The sequence below is a fragment of the Columba livia genome, chromosome 8 (assembly GCF_036013475.1).
Source record: "Columba livia isolate bColLiv1 breed racing homer chromosome 8, bColLiv1.pat.W.v2, whole genome shotgun sequence".
NCBI lineage: Eukaryota > Metazoa > Chordata > Aves > Columbiformes > Columbidae > Columba > Columba livia.
This window is the reverse complement of record NC_088609.1, coordinates 13760988-13780504: the sequence shown is the minus strand read 5'-3', so window position 1 is coordinate 13780504 and position 19517 is coordinate 13760988. Positions and strand designations below refer to the sequence as shown.

At 43.9% G+C, this 19517-nt stretch overlaps 1 protein-coding gene across 25 annotated transcripts in view; it reads left to right on the top strand.

The window, feature by feature from the left end:
* LOC110363002 (uncharacterized) overlaps window positions 1–19517 on the top strand; it is a 339437-nt gene that overhangs the window by 162241 nt on the left and 157679 nt on the right. For 10 of the 25 annotated variants that reach the window (XR_010474071.1, XR_010474070.1, XR_010474069.1 and 7 more), the window contains one exon: window positions 14269–18019. The exons of 2 other annotated variants lie outside the window; for them this stretch is intronic. Coding sequence is in view for 11 of the 23 variants with exons in the window: in XM_065071021.1 (XP_064927093.1) it covers window positions 14269–14332 (64 nt within the window). In the remaining 12 variants the exon portion in view is untranslated. Of the gene's footprint in view, window positions 1–632; window positions 8385–14268; window positions 18020–19517 lie in introns of those variants that run through there. 13 more of the 25 variants (XR_010474064.1, XR_010474065.1, XM_065071023.1 and 10 more) reach the window with 9 other exon arrangements.

Here is a 19517-nt window from a genome sequence, read left to right as displayed (position 1 = left end):
GAGTCAGTCACTTACCCTGGCCAGTTGCAGGTGAAAAAGCGGGGTCCAAATTGCCGCAGTGGGGAAGCAAAGCGGGAATTTCAGCTGAACTGTGACTAACGGACAATGTGCCACAAGGCATTGCAGCTGCTGAGCCCTGGAGTATATTTTGATCAAGGAGATGAAGTTAAAGAAGCAAGGATTCAGGTGCAACTGCTCAGGAGCAGAAGGCTTTTCGATAGGCTTCATGATGTATCAATCTGACAGACGTACATTTGGCCTTAGTGCTTATTGGTACAAGCAAAGTGTATTTCATACCTATTAACCACTTTTTCTTCCAGGAATTGACTTGTCCTGGAAGCTCTGCCAAGTGGTTTCCATGAAGCCCATCACTGATGTGCAGCTCACACTGCCCACTAAGCCACAGCTGAGGCCAGGCTGCTTTGTATTCAGTTTTCACACTTGACAGAGCAAACGCCAGGATTTTGTGAGCCCAGAGCAAAAAAAAAGAAAAAACTTAAAACAATGGAACTGTTCAGAGCTGTTTCCTTTGGAGATGTTGGACGCTGATTAGATCTCGCCGCACAGCAGGTAGCCACCTCGCAAAGTGCTTGGCGAGAGCTGCCTCGGAGCGCCGGGGCGCACATGCAACACGAAGGGATTTTGAGTTCCATCTGTCACACACAACTTTTTGCAAGGCTTCCAAAAATCACATAACCCCGTTGCCCAGTCCCAGCTCAGAGAGCAAAGTCCTTTTGTTTATTGTCTTTGGGCCTGGTGTGCCTGCAGCTGTGCTGGTGGCAGCAGCAACCCCTCCAATGGCCCCCCTTGGTGGGGTGAGTGGTGACCGGGATCTTCCCACATCCAGCCTTCGTTTCTTGGTGTGACGGTGGCAGAAGGTCATAGGCATCTCTTCCCTTTGTCTGACGCGTCCTCTTGGAGCCTGGTGATGGCCATCCCCCCACTGAATGTCCCCACGGGTGTAGGGCCAGCTGGGCTTTTCCCACACTGGAATCACCAGAGGCCCCACTTGCACTTCATGACTGGACTGTCAACAGTGGTGGCATTTCTCATGGTCAAGGTCTTACACAAATCATAGAATCGTTTTGGTTGGAAAAGACCTTTAAGAGCATCGAGTCCAACAGTTGAACTAACACTGACAAGTCCACCTCTAAACCATGTCCCTAAGAACCTCATCTACACATCTTTTAAACCCCTTCAGGGATGGTGACTGCACCACTGCCCTGGGCAGCCTGTTCCAGTGCTTGACAACTCTTTCCAGGAAGAAATTTTTTCCTGATATTCAATCTAAACCTCCCCTGGTGCAACTTGAGGCCATTTCCTTTTTTCCATACTGTAGATTCTCCTTTTAATGCTCCCAACACGCCCAGAGTCTGTACCTGAACACAGGCACATGGTTCTGGGCAGCAGAGGAGATCCCATATCAATTGTGAGAGATTTCTTTTGATGTCTTGGGCTGGTACCATCTTTTTTTTTTTTCCTTTCCCTGCTGCACATCTGGTGCTCCTCATCTGCATTGCAGCAACAGGAGTGCTCTTGGGTGGCAGGAGGGGGATGTGGAAAAGTGTGCGTGACACTCGTGGGCCTCCAGTCAGCCTCTTACTGAAGTAACTGGACAAATTAAGCATACGTTGCATGAAATAGTAGTGTAAATCCGTTTGGGGTCACATCTTTCCTCCAGTCAGAAAAGACAGTTGGAAGCTGAGCTATCTCTGAGGTCCATATGTGCTATTAAGCGTGTGAAAACAGACAAGGGAAAAGGTTCGCCCTCCTAACAGTGCTGCCAGCTCCCGTTTGCTGCCTCTCCAGCACACATACCCGTGGTGAGCAGCTGGCACGCAGCAGTGGCACATGGACAGGGGAATGTCTCTGGCACAGGGGGCTTTTTCAGCTTATATTTTCCTTGCTGGCCATGCCAGGAGACATATTTGTGTTTATTGCAGGGGCTGGGAGTTGCCTCCAGATGCTAATCATTGACTGTTCCTCCTCCACAAGGGAGCCAGTGTGTGAACCACCCTTCACCCCGCCTGAGAGTCACCGTCCCATTGCCGGCCCTTCCCTGCAGCTGGATATGAGCTGTTTGGGTTGGAGCAGAGGTGGTAGAGATGGTGCCACCTGTGTCATGCTCTGCCAGCCAGAGCAGCTCCTGGGCTGCTGCCATTGCCTCTTAGGAGGTCATTCATGGGAGGGGAAGCCAAAAGTCATTTGCACTTGTACAAGACTCCCCAGGCTGACAAACACCTTTGCATGTTGGATGGTTGCTCCAACACCCTACCCCAGGATTGATGAACTTGCAGTTCACCGAGGAGGCCTGTCCAGCCCTGAACATGGTCCAGTCTTTCAAGTTTGGAAGCAAAAAGCATTTAGCATCCTCCTAAAGCCTGATTTTTACAATGAGAACGTTAAAATACTGGCCCAGGTTGCCCAGAGAGGTGGTGGATGCCCCATCCCTGGACACATCCCAGGCCAGGCTGGACGGGGCTCTGAGCAACCTGATCTGGGTGAAGATGTCCCTGCTCATGGCAGGGGTGGCACTGGATGAGCTTTGAAGGTCCCTTCCAACCCAAACCTTTCTATGATTCTATGTTTTCCAGGGTTTTACATCTCCAGTCCCATGAGAGGGTCATCAGAGAGGCCAACCCCTCCCCAGATGAACATTTGTTTTCTGCAGGGCATTTCTCTGGCAGCAGCAAGCATGCCAGCCTCCGTGATAGCAGGTTGATCTTATACAACATGCAGAGTCTGCAGAAGTGATGAAATCCAGAATATAAATTGGGATCTTTCAGTTCTGATGGCTATCTCATTAAAAAAAAAAAAAAAAAAAAAAAAAAAAAGACAAACAAAAAAACACCAAAGAAAAAACCCTCCAACTTCTGGCTTGTGTCTGTCCTCTCTGTTCCCAAACAAGAAGCATTTATTATACATTTTTAATTAAGATTTAGGCTGATATAGCAAAATTACTGCCTCTCCCTGCACTGCCTTTGTTGCAAAGACAGCTGAATACAATTACTAAAAGAAAACTTTTGCCTTGATGATATACTATTCATTTTTAACTGTGGTCTTTCCTAATGCCCAATAAAATAATAAAATATAAATCATAGCAGCCTAAGGGCTCACGGTGCCATTCTCCGACAGGTGGCCTTGGAGAAGGAAGAGATTTGAGAAGATTCCCACAGTGTGGCTAAAATTGTCACGTTTTAACTTCATCAAATTTATGTGAAAAAGAAAGTCATGGAGTCTTTGCACCTGAAGCCATAAACTGGCCCTTGCTCCCTTGAAGCGCAGCCAAGACTTGTTGGAAATTTGGGCCACCTCAGGGACCGTCGTTTGAACTCAATAATAAAAGCCGAGTAGAGGCAAATCCACCACTTGTCGAGAGTAGATGTTAAAGGTTCCAGTTGTTTTTTTTCACATGTACAGTGTGTTTTTTTCTTCTGGTCGTAAGAGCTGTTTTGGTATGACCCCGATCCTTGCCAGGAGATCCACAGCCATATGTTTGTGTTTGAAAAAATAGCAAAAATAAGCATTTTCCAGGAGAATCTTCCAATTTGCTTGACCTTTTTCTGGGTTCCTTTGGGAGGAAGAGTTGAGTTTTATAGGAAATTTAAATGTGACAGTTTCTTTAAAAAATACTCAAGGGCTTTTTATTCGTAAACAATAATGTTCCCAAAATATTAAAAAGAAATACGTATCTTTCTTCATTGGGTCCTTTTCATGGGTTCTAGATTTTTAAGTCAACACCAGTCATTTTCATTAGTGCTCTATGACCCAGTTTGTTACTAACATGCTAAAAATTAAACATACACTAAAGTACTTCACTAAATCAGGGATAGGAGCTCCTTAATGGCATGTACATACATACTCACCAGCCGTAAGACTCTTTTGCATTTATTTATGTCCCTTTTTCCTACAGTGCAGAAAACGGTGCCAAGATGGGTGTTGCACCGGTCTACCACACACTGAGATTTCCCCTACTCCCAGCCCCCTTACAGAAAGCACTTTTGCTTTCATTTATTACTTCAATACAACTTTCTTTTTCCTCCCACGTTTCACAACATTGAGCAACTTCCCCCTTGCTGGGTTGGCTGGGGCCATTCGGCATCACAGCAGAGGAATCCCAGGCACGTTCCACCAGCGCACCAATAGGTTTCACTTGATATGAGTGAGTGGGATAGAGAAAGGAGGAAGATAAATACCTTACAGTCCCCTGGTGAGGAAAATACTTGGGTTGCCAGTGCTTCAGGCTCACTTCCCAGCTCTCCAGGGATGTGCTTTTCACATTCCAGCTGCCTCCCCACCCCAGGATGCTCCAGACCGGGGTGAGCACAAACTCCCTTTCTGCGCACAGGCAAAAAATTCCTCTTTGCAAAAGAAACGGGAGCAAACCCACCATGTTCCTCCAAAGAGTTTCCATCTCAATGCATTCATATTTTTCCACCTCCAAAAACGTGTTGTAAGATGTTTCCAGCCCATTCCCTTCTGTGGCCTTTAAAAACATGTCAGTCCTGGTAGTTGGTTCAGTAGCTGCTCCCATCGGAGTGGGTTCAACTCTGTTGATTCCAATGGCACCTAATTTGTATGAATGAGTGTTTTCATCTGTACAGATACATGTAATGGTTTGGAAGGCATTTATGTGCCTGATATAATTAAATCCAGTGGTCTTGTATTCCTTCAGATTCAGATAGTGGAGATATTATGAGAATACCAGCTCTTTCTTTATGGAAAAGTTGTACAGAATTTAATAAGAAAACAATAACCATTCTTAGGCTTTAGAGCTTTTTGAATAGGATTTAAAAGCGAATTACATCATAACAATTCTATAGAATGTCTTAAAAAGTCTTTGTGAGAGGGGTTCATTCTCTATCAAATTTTAAAGATTACACAGCCATTTCCACAGATTATTTCATTTCTCTCCAACCCTACTGGTTGCACTCCTATTCATTTCTGTGGGGCTTTCCCATATGGCACGTATTATTTTGGCCATAAAAATGCTCCCTGAGGCAAAACGGGCCATGAAAGATGTATGGACAGCCTCAGTTCAGCCCAATGAAATCACATTAGCTTTCTTCAAGGCTGAGTCAGGTTTGCAAAACTCTTTTGCGCCCTCGTTCCATACACATACTCACGAGCTCCTTGCACAGGGCTGTGCAGGGGTAGAAGGGTAGTTCCCTGCCCCATGGAGGACATTGTTCTTCAGCTGCACATCTAAGATGTTTGAGGTCCTGCATGTGGTCTAGCAAGCTCACTAGACCCCATCACACTTAGTGGGATATTGAAGAGATTAAGGGTGTAATCAGCTGAAGTGTTTTCAATTCTAATCAGCTTTTTCTTCCAAATTGCTCCTCCTTTGTACCTTCCCCCTGCCCTGTCCCTCCCTGTGAGCTGCAGTTAGCTGTGTTGCCCCCACATGCTCCCTTCTCTTGCCAGTGCAGCTGCCAGGGTCAGCGTTATTACCATTTCATCTCCTCGGGGCTTCACCCGTGTTCCTGTCCGTGTGCTCACCCATGTTCAGTGCCCCTCAGTGGCAGCTCTCCATGCGGCTCCGGTGCCCCATAGAAGTGCATGAGGTTCTATCACATCAGCTGACCATTAGCCTTGACCAGGAGCAGTCTGACCTATTTGCTCATCAGAAGCTGATCTCAAAAGAGCTGTAATCAGCAGCTGCAGCCAAAGGGACTAAATCTTACGGGCTCATATGTCTTCCTTGGCCTTTGAGATACTGAGAGTGCACTTTTCTTGCTAGCTGCTAGTGTACTGTGGCGGGTGGGTGGGATGCCTTTCTATTTTCACCTTACCATTGACCTTATGATTTATTTTGTTTAACCTAAGCCTACTGAATTCCAGCCCTTCTTGTGCAGCTCAGTGCAACCTGCAATATAACCTTACACCTAATTAGGTAAGCACACCGTAAGGCTTCGCTTATGTTCATTTCGCAGTGATTTATTTTTCTTCTTGTGCCCTTCTGAAAGTGGACACCAGTGGATGGTGGAGTCAGCCTTCACCTTTTCTTGCATGAGCTTAAGTAAGCAAATGTCTTTGAGGGAACTTCAAAGCAGAGGATAGAGAGAGGGGCAGCTTTTTGGCCCTGGAACTAACAGCTTGACATGTCAAAATTGAACCCCAGCACAATGGATATGCCAGTGTGTAATATTAGCCCAGAAGAAAGCATGGTTCTGTATGGCATGGTACAGCTGCACTGCTGCCAGTCGACGGATTTTGATTTCCAGAGCTGGAGATCCAGACTTTTTTTGTCATTTGAGATTTTAAGTTATCTGATGCAGAGAGTAGCATCTCTCAACCTGATTCCATTGCACACAGAGTGGCCAGGCCCTTGGTTTTGGTGAAGCTTTGAGATTTTCTTCCAGAAGAGCATCTGTTCCTCTCTGTGGACCTTTCGAAGCCTGACTAGAAATCACTTAATAGTGGGAACTTACTTCTATAACAGCACAAATAATTTACGGCCCATTATTATTCTGCTGCATTTCTTCGACATATAAAATTATTTTATATTGCATATTTTCCCATGCCCTTTCCCCGGTTACACTGTCTGCCTCAACTCGTTGCTAATAACGTTTGTTGACAAGCTCAGCGCATTTTGATAAGTCTTCTGCCAAAGTGTCTGTAATAAAAATAAGAAGAATGACAAGTGGAACAGCACAAAAAGGATTCCAACAGCAACAACTGAAGGTTAAAGCAGCATAAAGCAGGGGGAAAACATAACAACAACAGAACACAGAGAGCCCAGATTGCCTTTGTTAAGAACATTTAATGCTTAATTTTGTTTTATAGCCCTGGCGCTCAGGCAATCCGTGCAACTTAAGATTTCTATCTTCCGCAGTTGTATGAATCTGCCTTCAGTTCCTGTTGGACAGGGGCAATGCCTTATATTTTACACCTTCAGTCTTTCTCCTCATCTGCTTTTGGTTTTCTAGGAGCCAGAGTGAAGACATGTTACCTGTCTGTGGAAATGTGACTTCTCAGCTCTGTGCCTCCCCCTCCTCCCAATGGAAGAAACATGGGCCTGAGTGCAACGTTTCCTCTGTTGGGGCTTCATTGAACTATGATACTGCAATTATTAATTTATGACATTTTAAGATAACTGGGCAATCAGGATGGTTGGCCGCAGTTTGTTGCACCAGGGAAGGTTCAGATTGGACATGAGCAAACATTTCTTCATGGAAAAGGTTGTGAAGCCCTGGAACAGGCTGTGTATGGCAGTGCTGGAGTCACCATACCTGGAGGGGTTTAAGAAACATGTAGATGAGGCTCTTAGGGACATGGTTTAGTGACAGTGTTGGGTTATGGTGGGACTCGATGATCTTAAGGGTCTCTTCCAACCAAAATTATTCTATGATTCTATGTGTCAAGGGTGAACAGATGTACAACTGAACTGGTAATGAATGCCCCAATGGACGATTTCAGTGCATCCAGTAACTGCATCTCCTCATGGTGGGGTTTAGTGCCGTCATTTGGGATTGAGTACAGGGGAAATGAGTGACAATACCATTTAATACACACAAAATAGCTTGTCTGAAATTCTGGAGCTTTCCACAGAATTTAATAAATCTTTTCAGCTGTTTTACAGAATGCCTTGACAACCTTTTCAAAGACACAGAAAAGCCAAAGTATCTAAATAGCTTTAAAGTCCTTGGCCCAAGATCTGGTCCGAGCACAGCTGTGTCTAACCCCACCGTGAGAACCAGAAAGTGTCTGAATTCTCCATTTGTTAGTGCTGTGAAGGTCTTGGTTTGGCACATCTCCACTGTGAAAAGTCCTGCTTTGAGGCAACCCCCATTTTAGCATCGAGGGCTGAAGTTACAGGTGTCCCCAGAGCTGAGAGCAGGTGTCCCCTGTCAGGGGACAGCAGCAGCTGCAAGGAGGGGTGACCCACTTGTACATCCCTCACGTCCCTGGTTTTATCTACGGACCCTCGCTAACACTGTTATCTGAGACAATTTTAGCAGCTCAAGGGAGAACGGCCATTTGGAAACATAATGCAATGCCTTTTAGTTAGGAGCAAAGGATTAGAGGAAGATCAGATGTGGATTCCTCTCCTTGTGCCACAAAAGATATTTTTAGTGCCCTCAAAGTCAGATGGAGTTTCTGTGCACTGGAAAGACTGTTCTCCCCCATAGGGGTTTTTCCAGCCTTGCCCACATGACGAGTGTAAATAACTCCTTCTCCTTGTTCAATAATGCACCAGTGGAACTTTTTGAACTTGTTCAAGCAAGTTCAGTTTTTTAAGGGAATTTAGGTACCACCCGTTTTCCTTGGAATTAGGCTCTTAAACTCCGCTAGCTGTCAGACACCAAGTCAGCAGCTCCCATGGGGTTTGTGTATGAAGGTTCCTCAGGACATAGGGAAGTCTCAGCCCTACAGCTAAGGTAAGGGTGAGGGGTCCCTGCGGGACTGCTGGCAAAGCAAACCCATGTGAAGCAGCTTTCGGCTTTGTGCAGGACCGGCATGCTGGGCTGGAGACATGGGCCGTGCTCATGGATACCAGATTTGGGGTCTCTGAAGGCTTTTTTGTAAAGCCGGAGGGTGTTGAGGACTTGGTTCTATAATCTTGGCCTGAGAAAACTCTATCTTGCATCCTTAAGAAAAAATAGAAGTTGAAATAATTTTTAAAAAGCTCCTGTGGGATGAGAGCATCGAGGACTCAGACTGTGACTCCTTCTTGACTGGACTCTGTGCCTATGGATGTTGATAACAACTAGTCTAGACTAAACACTGAAAGCTAAATGCTGCCCCTTGTGGGTCTCCATCCTGGGAAACCTTCTGTTGACACAGATCCACCAGCTCAGCACTCCCCATCTACCAGTGCTTCAGAGCAAATTATACCTTTTGGACACCTATCCCCACAGTAGGAAAATCTGGCCCTGTAAGAAGCCAACACTAGGAAGATATAGCACATCCCAAACCACTTTTGAGTAATACCCTGATAGTCTGGAGGGGTTTTATAGTCTAAATATCGTGCCTGGGCCCCTGGAACAGGAGCGCAGGCATCCAGCAACTTGGCAGGTAACAAATCTCCATGCTTCGAAAGGCAGATGTCGTCATCGCTTGGCTTTGTGGTACCAGCACCTGGCTTGCTGGAGCCGGGCTGTGTCTGCCTTTCCTCTCCTGGCTCCTGGGAGGGATCTGGTGACTGATCTCACTCAGGTCTCATCCCCACCCTGCAAATCCCACATTTCTCCTCACCTGCAGCTCCCCATGGATGTTTGTGTTCTTCTGCCTCAGGCTGGTGGCGTTGTGCTTCTGCTGACAGAGGGTCTCTGTGGACATTTAGATGGTATCTTAGGGACATGGCTTACTGCTACAGTTAGGTTATGGTTGGACTCGATGTTGAGGGTCTCTTCCAACTGGAATGATTCTATGATAAGATCCCATGAGGACATGCAGGGTGGGAGTGGGAGGGTGTATTGGGAGATGTTTGAAGGTGGAAGAGGGTCTTGGTGCCTTGGTGCAGGTCCTGGCTCCACCAAAGCTCTGACCATGATGGACTGAGGGGGGCAGGGGGACTTTGCCATGCAGTGCTGGGGCTTGGACCCCACCACCCACCCTGGGCATAGTACAGTGTTTTTTCCTTCCTTCCCTTCAAAAATAGGTTGATTTGGTTGTTGTTTTGTGAACCTGTGCCAAATGCCTCAACTTTTCTCCATTAAAACAGAATTGCCAAAAGAAGAAAAAAAGCAGTATTTCCACAAGTTTGAATCAGAAAGTTTTGGGTTTTGTTTTGTTTTGTTTTGTTTTTTAGTTGAAACATTTCTGAAAAATTCTTCTTTTGAAACCCAGGGTTTTTTTTTCTTTTCCTGGAATATCCTTCCATTTTCCTTATACAACCAAGTGTATCTCTCCTGCCTCCACTCTAAAATAGTCCGTAAAGAAAACAAATAATCAGTTCTCCAAATAAAATATTTTTCTCTTCTTTTCTTTTCTTTTCTTTTCTTTTCTTTTCTTTTCTTTTCTTTTCTTTTCTTTTCTTTTCTTTTCTTTTCTTTTCTTTTCTTTTCTTTTCTTTTCTTTTCTTTTCTTTTCTTTTTTTCTCTCTTCTCTTCTCTTCTCTTCTCTTCTCTTCTCTTCTCTTCTCTTCTCTTCTCTTCTCTTCTCTTCTCTTCTCTTCTCTTCTCTTCTCTTCTCTTCTCTTCTCTTCTCTTCTCTTCTCTTCTCTTCTCTTCTCTTCTCTTCTCTCCCCTTTATCCCACGGTTTCCCGCTTTGTTCCACGAGGTCGACTTGGGACAATTCCTCCCCTCTCCAGTTTTCAGCATTACACAAGTGGACCAGAAAAAGCAGCCATTCAGCTGCTCTAACCGCAGCCTAAATGAGAATGAGAAGATATTTCAGCTGTTTCTCTTGGTTTCCATTTTTCTCAGTTTCTGGCTCAGTAGCTCCAAGAATCTATTACACTAATTGTTCTTTTCCAAAATCTGACTGTCAACAAAAGGCAGGGAACCAGTCTTAACATTTTCAACTGGAATTTCCACTAGTTTGGTTTGTTCTTGGCTTTGATTTTTGTGAACTTGTTTGCCCTCCGAGAAGTTTGACATTTTCCGATATTTCCCAAACTTAAATTTGGTCTCATAAACCCCTCATCTGACAAACATGAAATTCGTTATCACAAGCGACGTTTCACGGCAGGGCAGAAACAAATGTCTCCCTCGTTATATTGTTCCCAGGCTTTGATGAGACAATTAAAGTGTTTATGTGAAGCAATCAGGGAATCAGTACCAAGTCAGGCCAACTGTGTGAACTCTTCAGTGCAAAACCACCTTCTCAGGTTTCCACAGAAACTTTTCTTTCACAAATATGCTTAATGCCTGCCCAAAATGTCCCTTCTCCAGCCAAAATTTATCTTCTAAAGGCGATGAACATTGTCAAAGGGAATGCTTGGGCTTTGTTCAAGACAATTGTTTGTCACTATGTTTTTCCAGCATTCTCGGAATTGGAAGGACCCATCTCAGAAGCACTTGACCTGGCTGGTTGTGTCCAGGACACTGAAACATGGTAGAAACAATAAACCAGTATAATGGCATCTTAATATTATAGGCTATGAATTATTTGAGAGTAATTGAATAAAGTCAAATCAGTGTTTATCTACATTTTGCATCACCCCACTGGCAGACGAGGCTTGCACTCACTCAATGGAATAAATCAGGTGCTTAGAATTAAGCACATGCTTAAGGGCTCTGTTGAAATACAGCCTAAATGCTACCACAGATTGTGGAGGGACTTAAATTTCCCCAGCAGAGAGAGATGAGGGTGAGATATGGGCACGTTTTCTTGCATTTAACCCAGTTGAGACCAAACTCAACCCAACTGAAGCCCTTCTTAAATATTGTGTTCCTATTTCTCTTCAAATTTCTCTTTTCCTCTCTCTCCTCTAGTCTAAGGGCTTTGATAAAATGGAACAAATAATAATAATAATAAAAATAAAGAAAAGGTAATTGTTTGCAGCACTGGGGAACTTTTCTTTGACGTGTCCCAGGGCTTCTGTTGGAAGTCGGGGGGAGCCAGAACCGGCAGCTGGTTCCACTTTGGAGCGTGTACGGGACGCGCAGCTAACGCAGTCGTTCCACATTTGCAAACCTCCGTCCCTCTGCAGCTCCCTCTTTGCACCCCCACTGACACCATCCTGATTTTCCTCCCAGTTTGCTCAGTTCTGGTTTGGTTTTCTTTTCTTTTTTTCTTCTTCCTTTCTTTTTGTTGTTTGCAGATCAGTAAACATCTTTCCACAAGCAGGACTAAGGCTGTGGACACTCCTGGCTGCTGCTCTCCCTTTGCTACCACTCCTTCATGTGTCTAAGTTTAGCAGGGGGTCCAGGAGCTAAAATAGAAAGCACATGGCTTAGTGACTTTACAATTGAAATAAAGAAATCTAATATGACAGAAGAAGCTTGTTGTTTATGGAACTATGGATTTCAGTGAAGGACATTGCTAGCAAATCATAATTAAAACTACCATAATGACCTCCAAATTCATTTGTTGGGCTGGGAGGGAGGAAAATACAGATATTTGCAGTGGGTTCTGCTGAAACAATTTATCGAGACCCACAGATGGTTTTAATGTGCTGATGAGCTGGGAAAACAGTCAAAATAGTGCTGCAGTCAAGTGACTGTGTAATATCTGAGGGCAGAACCAGACCAAAATCTCTGTCATTTTATTTAATCTAATGAATAGCGTTTTGTAACTGAAAAACATAATTGCTCTGCACATATGTTACATACACACTTCACTAATAAAATCCACAGTGCCACTGGTGGAACAAATGAAAACACTTTTAGTCTGATTTATTTAACTCTCTTAATTTTTTTAAAGACTTCTTCAGAATAGACCAAATATTTGGCATCAAAATCTTCAGCGACATTTATGCTATGGAGAAGAAACCTGTGTTCCTTAAAATAAAAATAATGGATTTTTTTGCAAGAGAAGACTTTTTAACAAAATTATTTTCTACCTTTTAAAATATATTTTCGGTTTTTCACTGGAGTTGCCTTTGAGGTCGAAGACACAAAAACAATCAACTTTAAAATTAGCACATAAAATTAATGATTGCTGGAGTTGGCAGGCTGACTGGAAAACCAGGACTCTTCTGGCATTTTCATTTGGAAAAGCTTCAAAGCTGCTGCCTGCATTTGACGTTAGAAGCAAGAGCTGAAGAGTGAGGGAGAAAGGAGGAAAATGCCTCCCAAAGATCAGGTGCAGAGCGAATTTCAAGGGACAGAAAACCCCCTGTTGTGTTTTTCAGCCTCAGTCTTGGGGTCGTCACTTAAAGCAAATCTTCTTGCAGACCTCCCAGCATGAGATTCGGTTCTTTGTTCATTAGTTGGGCTTTTATTTTGGGGTTGTTGTTTTCTTTAGCATTTATAGGTGGCAGTAAACAAGGGTACAGTTTTGGGGGAGCGATGGAAGAAGCCACTAATACGATCATTTATGACAAATCAGTACCTGTACCTACCCTAGAAAAATACATGTATATATGAATGAGCAGCTTATGTTAAGGAGACACTGTTGGATTTGGCTAAACTTGCTTAAAAATCAGAAAGCTGTTCCTTCTCTGAAGAGGCTCATATTTGATCACCTACCTTAAGACCAAAACTAGCAGCCCAAGCATTTTCTTGTATTTTTGTTTTCCCTGCAAAATTAAGCCCAAGTTTTTTGGCAGCAAAGGACGTGAAATTACCTGCTTTATACCTTCATTAGTGGAAAATTAAGTTTTCACTCTCGGATGAGAAGCGAGTCGGGTGTGGGGTTGGTGATGGAAGACAGCTGCAAACAAATGTGTTGAGTGAATTAATGTACTGTGTGAAAATGTGAGATGTACAGTGGAAAAAGAGTTCAGCGCTGCGGGAAGGATTTGGTTATCACGTGGGTTGAGCAAGGCTGAGAGAGGGACAGTGAAGACTCTGCAAGTTCAGCTGCAAGATGTGGGTTAGTATTTAAAAAAGAAGGAAAGGATGTCATGAGAAAGAGGGGAAAAGAAAGAAAATATGCATTGGGAGCAGAAAAATTGGCAAAATATTAGTCGCTATAAGTTGGATTCCTGTTTTCTCAAGTGGCTTTGGCTTCAGAAGTGATTAGCTTCTCGTCACGTGCTTGGGCAGTCATGCCAAACAGTTCAACAACACATTATTTTTGTCATTGCACAAAAGGTGATACTGGGCCCAGAATAACTGTTTCTATTTATGACTTTGGCTTTTGGCCTAAGCTCAAAGGAAGTGAAAAAAAAAAATTATATCCTCTTCTGAAGGTCTTGGGGCACTTGTGTTTCAGATGTTAGTGTACAAGAAAGCTTACCAGGGTCTCAGTGTCAATAGCAAAGGCAGTTCCCCGATAGCTTTATTTGGGTTTCTTGGCTGTCCACCAGGGAGAAAACCCAGAGGAGAAACCGTGTGGGATCAAGACCTGAGGCCACAGCAATTCCTGAATCTACCAAAGCCTTTTCTAAGGTGTCAGTGACTTCAGGAGGATGAGGAAGACTCAATAGCCAAGACTTTGTGCATGTTACAACGCCTTCCAGCTCCAAGAGTTGTTCCAGTCCCCACTGACACTGTCTCAGGAATGTACCTTTAACACCCCAGAAAAATATTTTGGTCTCTTACTGTGTTGGCACAACACACCGAGAAAGGCGACAGAGTTCCTTCCTGCTAAATGAAATTATTATTTAACCTGAATATTGATGAAGCCAACAAATCATGCTGCCCAGGGTGTAATAAGCAACAAGTACCCACAGGCAGAGACCCTGAGTAAAAAAGGGCTTTTTCTTGCAGGAAAATGGAGAGCACACGAAGGGTGGCTATAGATGTGAAAATGGATTTAATAAACACCTACTGAGTCTCCCTCCTACTTCCCTGCCTGTAAATATCCACTGCGGTATGTTAATCTTGATGTTTTTAATAATACAAGAAAATCTTACTAATAATTACATTTTGGAATGTTTCTGCTTAGTCAACTCCAGGGCAACAGTTTCACTTGACATAACAGTGTTTGCTTTAAATTGTCTGGACTGTGCCAGTCCGTGGGGGTGATTCATTTGCTGGCTAATTAACAAATGTCTAATGTAAATTTAACATTCACTTCAACTTACATTCCTGCAACCCAAACTTCTTTTTGATTGGGGTAACTGCAAGTGGAAGCCAAATATTTTCGTTGGTGGAGCCAAGGGGATGGCATATGCTACTCGTTTAGATTTCCATTTCCTTTGCATCTTTTCAGGGGCTGGAAGTCAGGCTTTAACATTTCCGAATACAAAGTCATTTTTGTCTGGAAATCTGCAAATAACCAAATAACCCCCCAAGATTTTCTAGTACTACTGAAACCTAAACCCCAACTTCTTTCATTTGTAAAAAGAATGTGGTATATGAGGTTCCTCTATTCCTTCTTCCCAAATTTCCTGGTAAATAGGTACATACCCAATTTGGCTTTTGTGTTTTTCCTGTGCTGAGTGCCCTTCAGTTGACTGTGAGCTGGAGAACCAAGCCAAGCCATCGCTCAACAGAGAGGTGCTTTGGCTCCTGGTCACGTCTCTGCTTTCTATAACGTCCCACCTTCTCCCGGACGATGCTTCACTAATTTTTTCAGATATCAATGTTTCTGGAACATGGCAATGTTGACTGTGATGTAAACAGGTTCATAGCTTTCCTGATGGCCCGCATAAGGAGATAAACAACTTAATCCTGCAAGCAGACAGCAGCTCCTGCAGCCTACCCAGACTACGCTCGTGGTGGCTGCATTGCTGGGAAATGCTAAATAAACAGCAGAGATGGAAAGTGAGATAGTTGGGGCTGTTTGCAGGAGTGAGGATGAAGTCTGGGGCTTGCATGATGCAACACAGAAGTGTTTTGGGCTGGGATGACTCTTGTCACTGGGCTGTGTCCTATCAGCATGGCTTGGTAGAAAGGGAACTGGTCCACTTTGCCTTTTAAATGCCTTTTACCAGCAGTTCCTGGCACAGGTTGGAACAGGCTCAGGAGATGTGGGAAGGTGACAAATCCAGCCATGTGCAGGGCCTGTGCAAGGTCACCTTCCAAGGAGACTTCCACCCACTTCTTTGATACCTTCCCCACATCATCAAGTTGGACTCCCAGGACCGAATGAGATGGATTTGTGGCCTGGACACCCACCCCGTATGTTGCAGCAAGAGCATCTTCAGTTTTAACGCTGGGAAAGTCCATGGTGAGAATCCATCAGTTCAAATGCTTTTTTAAGTGAAGAGTCACAATTTTATGCACCATTTTAGCACTGATGTCCTTCTGCAACTGGCTAGCTTTTTTTTCCCCCTTGTGGAGGAACACTTTCTTAGGGGAGCTGCATTTTGGGAAGCCTGTCCCAGGATACATGAGATAAGCTCAGACCTCTCAGTGGTAATTCTGCCACTTCTACCACTTCACTTTGCAAGTTTGGGTAAGTGACATAGACCCTTTTCCTCAGTTTCCAGCTCTAAAGGCAGAGCAAGGACTGCTGAAGCCCATCAAATGCAATTAAGTCACGTTCCTAAAGGGCTTGGAAATCATCTGATGAAAGCCATATGCTGATATTGGGCTCATCTAACACAGGTTTTGTTTCAGGATTATTTGGAAATGACCCAAAGGAAAGAGAGAGGGCTTGTGATGCACTCTTGAGAAATGTCTGCACAGGATCAGCCATCAGCCTGCTGCTCCATGAGAGAGATCCAGGCACATCTGTGGGGATTTATTTTAAAAATCACACTGTAATCTCTCAATATCATCATCCCAATGTGATTTCTAGCACTTCCTCACTACAGCCCTCTTTCAGTGAGATCAGAGATACTCTGAAAATGGTGTTTTTTTCACCCTCTTTTGGAATCTCTTGGTGATGTAAATTCACTTTTTTTTTTTTTGTGGAAGTTTTGGGCCGGGCCTGCAGGTTGAGCTTGGAAAATCCAGGTTTTGCTCTGAACCTGGCAGGTCAGTCCTGTTGTTGAAAATCCCTGGAAGAAGGGCACAAAATATTCACAGGATGTTTCTCCCATGAGGGATGCAGACCCATTTTGTTATCCAGCAAGGACAGCTGTACTCTACCTATGTGTATTTCTGTTTTCTGCTCTAGGGGCTGGATGTATACATGAAATATTTCTGCTCCTGTTGCACATACATCCACCTTGGTGAGGCTGGAACTGAGCGGACACAAGCAACATTACTTTTTTTTTTCTTTTTCAGCTTCCAAAAAACAGAGTGCCCTTTTCAGATGAAACATTCATGCCATCATTAGTACTGAATGGTGTCTTCTTGACTCTGCTGTGCTCCCTCATGGCACAGGGAAACCTATATAAAGAAAACTGGCTGGCTCTTGAAAAGTATAAATGAGAGGAACTGGCTGTGGGGAGGGTTTCTGAGTCCCGTTAGGGCTTGAGAAGGAGTTCAAACGCCTCGTTCTTCAGCTACTGGAGATAAAAGTCCTGGAACATTCAATTCCCACTTTCTGCTGCTGCCAATAAGCAGGGGGGCTTCTTCCTCAGCCTCTTACCACCGCAGAAATAACAGAGATAAAGCAAGCAAAATAAATAAATGCGTTGTGGCTGGAATAGATAATAATTTCACCAGCTGAATATTAAAATATCAAAGCTCAAGGAAAGGATATATAATTATGGGCCTTTGAAGTTCAATAAAGGTCTGTTTCATCAGCGTGGTAGCTAGCATTTCAAATGCAAAGACAGAATGATAATACTATGCTGGCATTTCTGACCCACAGAGGATATATTAGGAGAAGAAGGAAGTCCTTTAAGACAGAAACCATTTAGACTGTGGCTGATTAATTATCCTACCCCAAAATGGTCTGTTCAAGAGAGGAGAATGTTGCTCAGCATCATTTCTCTCTATTTCACTCTTGCTATATTTCTGAATTTTTTTATTTAAGAATTGTTTGACCCAGTTAGAGCAGGTGACATGTGACACGGAAACTAAGGGACTCTATGTGCATAGTTATACTGGAAATATCTCCAGATAAAACAGATGATCTAAACTCTCCAATCCAATAAATTGCAACTAAGCTTTATTTGTTTTATCCCAATTTCTGAACTAGGGATGGTGTGAAAAAGCTTAGGACGTTTCCAGGTGGTGCCAATTTTTACTTTGACTCCACCCTATGGCAGGTAGAGAGGCATCATACACAGCACATAAGGTCCTGAAAACTCAGGTTCAGATGAATCTGAAGAGGTCCCTGCTCATTGCATGGAGGATGACTAGATGATCTTTGAAGATCCTTTCCAACCCAAATCATTCTCTGATTCTGTGAAATAGCCTTCTTTTTCCCCAGGCCCACTCTGAGACCCAGAGGCGCTGCCTGACGCCTGCCAGGCCTGCGGATGCTGCAGCAGTGATGGCCTCAACTGTTCCCCACTCGACATTTCCCAGGATGCAGGACAGCACCTGTTGCATCGTTGGAGCTGAGCCCTGGCTTGCATAAAGTTTGGGAGGAACACATTGGGTTCCCAGGGGCACCATGCCAGTGTGGATAGAGGAAGGAGAGCTTTTGAAGGACAGTTGTAAGATGTGCAGCAAGGTATGCTTTTTATTTTTGTTAATACTGTTAAAAAAATGTGTTTCACTATGGTCATAATGGAATTAAAAATGTCCTTTGCTGAGGATATTTTAAGCTGAAAGAAAAGCTGTTAAAGCCAGCTGAATCTTTAGGAGTGCTAGCAGTGTTTATACCATGTGGTTCTTGTACTTAGAGTTTACTGCATTAAGGTTATTTTATTTCTAGTAGACTATCCTCACATTTAGATATGTTTTCTGTTTCAAGTTAACATCTAGTCCAGTTTTGTGGCTGAGGAAAGACAAGCAAGAACACTTCCATGTCAATAGAAGAGGAGCTTTTATTTGAGGGTAGGGATTTTGAATGACCCCACAGCTTCCTGTTAGTGTTTTAATAGCAGGACTTTTCCACCTGGTCTTGGCTAGAAAGTCAAACTTGTATGCTTGCGTGGAGATGTAGTAAAAGCATGAGAAGAGTGTGCCATATCCGATTTACTACGTAAAGTATGTTATATAGCTTTTTTGCTTCCAAGTAGGAATCAGCCTGTGGGGGAAGAAAATGGTCATTTTCAGCATACTTTGTGTGTATGGGAGGTCTTGAAAAGATGTTTCAAACTTCATGGCGCCACATAAAAGAAATGAAAGTTTCAGAACAGGGCAGCTTAATTTGGTTTTCAGTGTGGTTGTGCAGTAGATGGAAGGGTTATGTGGTGATTGGAAGAGGCGAATTAAATAGTTATCTTGGTTGACCCTTAATTGCTTGACTACTTTGAGCAAGCAAGTTTCACAGCACATCCCATGCCTGCTTGTTTGTCTGAGCCCGACTCCAACATGAGTGTGGGAGGGTGAAGGTGTCCACCTAGGCCAAGCTGCTCGGCATCGGTGAGGCTTAGAGGAGCTGGGGGTTGAGGGAAACTTTTTGCCAGGTGTCTCACAATGGTGAAACATAATTCTCCAGATTAGCTCCACTTTTCATTTGGCCTGGTTTTGTATCAACACTCTAGGGGCAGGGGGAGGCAAAGTATTTTCTCAGCAGAAAGAGGGAGCTTTGTAGGAAGGCACAGATGGGTTTGTCCATGGGGACGTGTCCCCTGTCTGATGCTCATCCGCATATGTTTGCATTGTACAATGCAGATAGTCTTTCTGTCTTGCTCAAACAGGGAGCAATTTGCAGATTTGAAAACTGGTATCTCTTATTACGCTGCTCAGTGCAACAGGGCCTTGAAGTGACTGAACCTTTGCATGCTACACTAAAAGAGTAGTGACAATTTTTGCCCTCACTCCAGTGAATATTTCCATCAATGGCTTCCAAGGTGGCATGCCCTGATGATCAGAACCATCAGCTATTTGAGGCTGGGAGGCTCTGCTATTCCTGATGCCACAGGACACCCTGCTCTTTCTTGGTGTTTTTCAGAGCACCTTAGTAAAATAATTGTCTGACTTCTGAAGAGCTCACTGCATCTAAAAGGACTCTTGCAAAGCCTTTGCTGTCACCCAGATTCAGTGACGGTTTGAAGATTTTG